The sequence below is a fragment of the Apteryx rowi genome, unplaced genomic scaffold (assembly GCF_003343035.1).
Source record: "Apteryx rowi isolate R43461 unplaced genomic scaffold, aptRow1 scaffold_1452, whole genome shotgun sequence".
NCBI classification, from domain to species: domain Eukaryota; kingdom Metazoa; phylum Chordata; class Aves; order Apterygiformes; family Apterygidae; genus Apteryx; species Apteryx rowi.
In genome coordinates this window covers 13,859-15,190 of record NW_020447700.1, presented here as the reverse complement: position 1 = coordinate 15,190, position 1,332 = coordinate 13,859, and the positions used below count along the sequence as shown (strand labels likewise).

At 68.7% G+C, this 1,332-nt stretch overlaps 1 protein-coding gene and 1 non-coding gene across 2 annotated transcripts in view; both read right to left on the bottom strand.

Moving 5' to 3' along the window:
* Positions 1–1,332, bottom strand: part of TNPO2 (transportin 2) — a 7,341-nt gene that overhangs the window by 2,383 nt on the left and 3,626 nt on the right. The window contains exons 9-12 of the mRNA XM_026058308.1: positions 1,136–1,327; positions 690–861; positions 144–365; positions 1–45 (exon numbers count right to left, since the gene is read on the bottom strand). Of these exons, the coding sequence (XP_025914093.1) occupies positions 1–45; positions 144–365; positions 690–861; positions 1,136–1,327 (631 nt within the window). The remainder of the gene's footprint in view (positions 46–143; positions 366–689; positions 862–1,135; positions 1,328–1,332) is intronic.
* Positions 940–1,008, bottom strand: LOC112962294. The gene has a single exon (XR_003252244.1). It is a non-coding gene; the product is annotated as a small nucleolar RNA SNORD41 (small nucleolar RNA).

Genomic DNA, 1,332 nt, shown 5'->3' with positions numbered 1-1,332 from the left:
GTCTTTATCGGGGGCTTCGTACTGGTCCGGGTGCTGGTTGTACATCTGCGAGGAGGGGGGAGCGTCCGCGGGCGGCAATCCGCCCCCGCCGCGGCATCGGGGACGCGCGGGACGGAGCCGGCGGGACGACGGCCGCGACCTACCATGGCCTGAGCGAGCGTTTTCTGCACCAGGGTGACGCAGCGCTGGTACACGGGCTCGCAGTAGGGCAGGAAGCCGCTCTGCAGGGCCGTGGCCACCGACGACAAGCACTGGCGAGAGGGGAAACCGAGGCGGGAGGTGAGCGCGGGGCAAGGAGACGGACGCCTCCGACCCGGCTCGGCCCCCCCCCCCCCTGCTCCCGGCCAGAGCTTCTGGATGTATTCCTGCGCCGGTGGGGAGGGAGAGAGACGTGGTTACAGGGGCCACGGCGCCGTTCCCTGCTCCCCGCTCCCCCCGGAAACCATCAGACCAGAGAGATCCACACTGGCAGTTCGGGATTCGAATGTCTGTTTAGTTTTGTCATCACCGGTTCCGGGCTGGGGCGCGGGGAGCGACGGCAAAACGAGCCACAKCCGAGCCAGAGGGGAAGGGAGGCACCGGGCCGCGTTTAACGCCCGCCCCGGCTGCCGCGGCCCCGAGCCGGGTGCGAAACGCCCAGCGGGACGCGGCGGCGCCCGGAGGAAGGCAGAGCCCGCGGGGAGCCTCACCGGCTGGTTCAGGTGGTGCCCCACGGAGTCGGCGAGGGTGCCGATGGCGTCGTAGAGGATCAGCAGGTTCTTGTGCTGGTACTTGCCGAAGGCGAACACCAGCGTGTCCAGGATGAAGCTGAGGTAGGGCACCAGCTCCGTGCAGGCCTCCTCCTCCAGGGTGGCGAAGGCGCTGCGGGGGGGCACGGAGAGGGAGCGTTAAGAGCCCCGTCCGACGCCGGGGCAGAGCTCGGGGCCGTTTCCCCGCTCTCCGGATCAGACAGTACGAATACGCCATCATCACGGGGGGCTCAAACATCGTGTTCGTCATCACGTCCAGAGAAGGGCAAAAATCCGCCCCTAAACACCCTAAAGGGCCCCAAACCTCCCACCGTCGCCCGCCGAAGGGTTTCCGGGCTCGGCCGGGCAGCGGAAGCCGCCGTCCTCCCGCCGCCGGCGGCCGTTACCTGCAGGCCGCCTCCTGCACCCGCTTGTTGCTGTCGAGGATGCGCTTGAGCAGCTCGGTCATGAGCGGCTTCAGGTACATGTCGGGCGGCTGGCTGACCACCCAGTGCGCGTAGCGGCTCAGCGTCCAGCAGGCGATGGAGCGCACCAGCGCCTTCTTGTCCGACAGGCATTGGATGAGGTGGGGGATCAGCTCCGG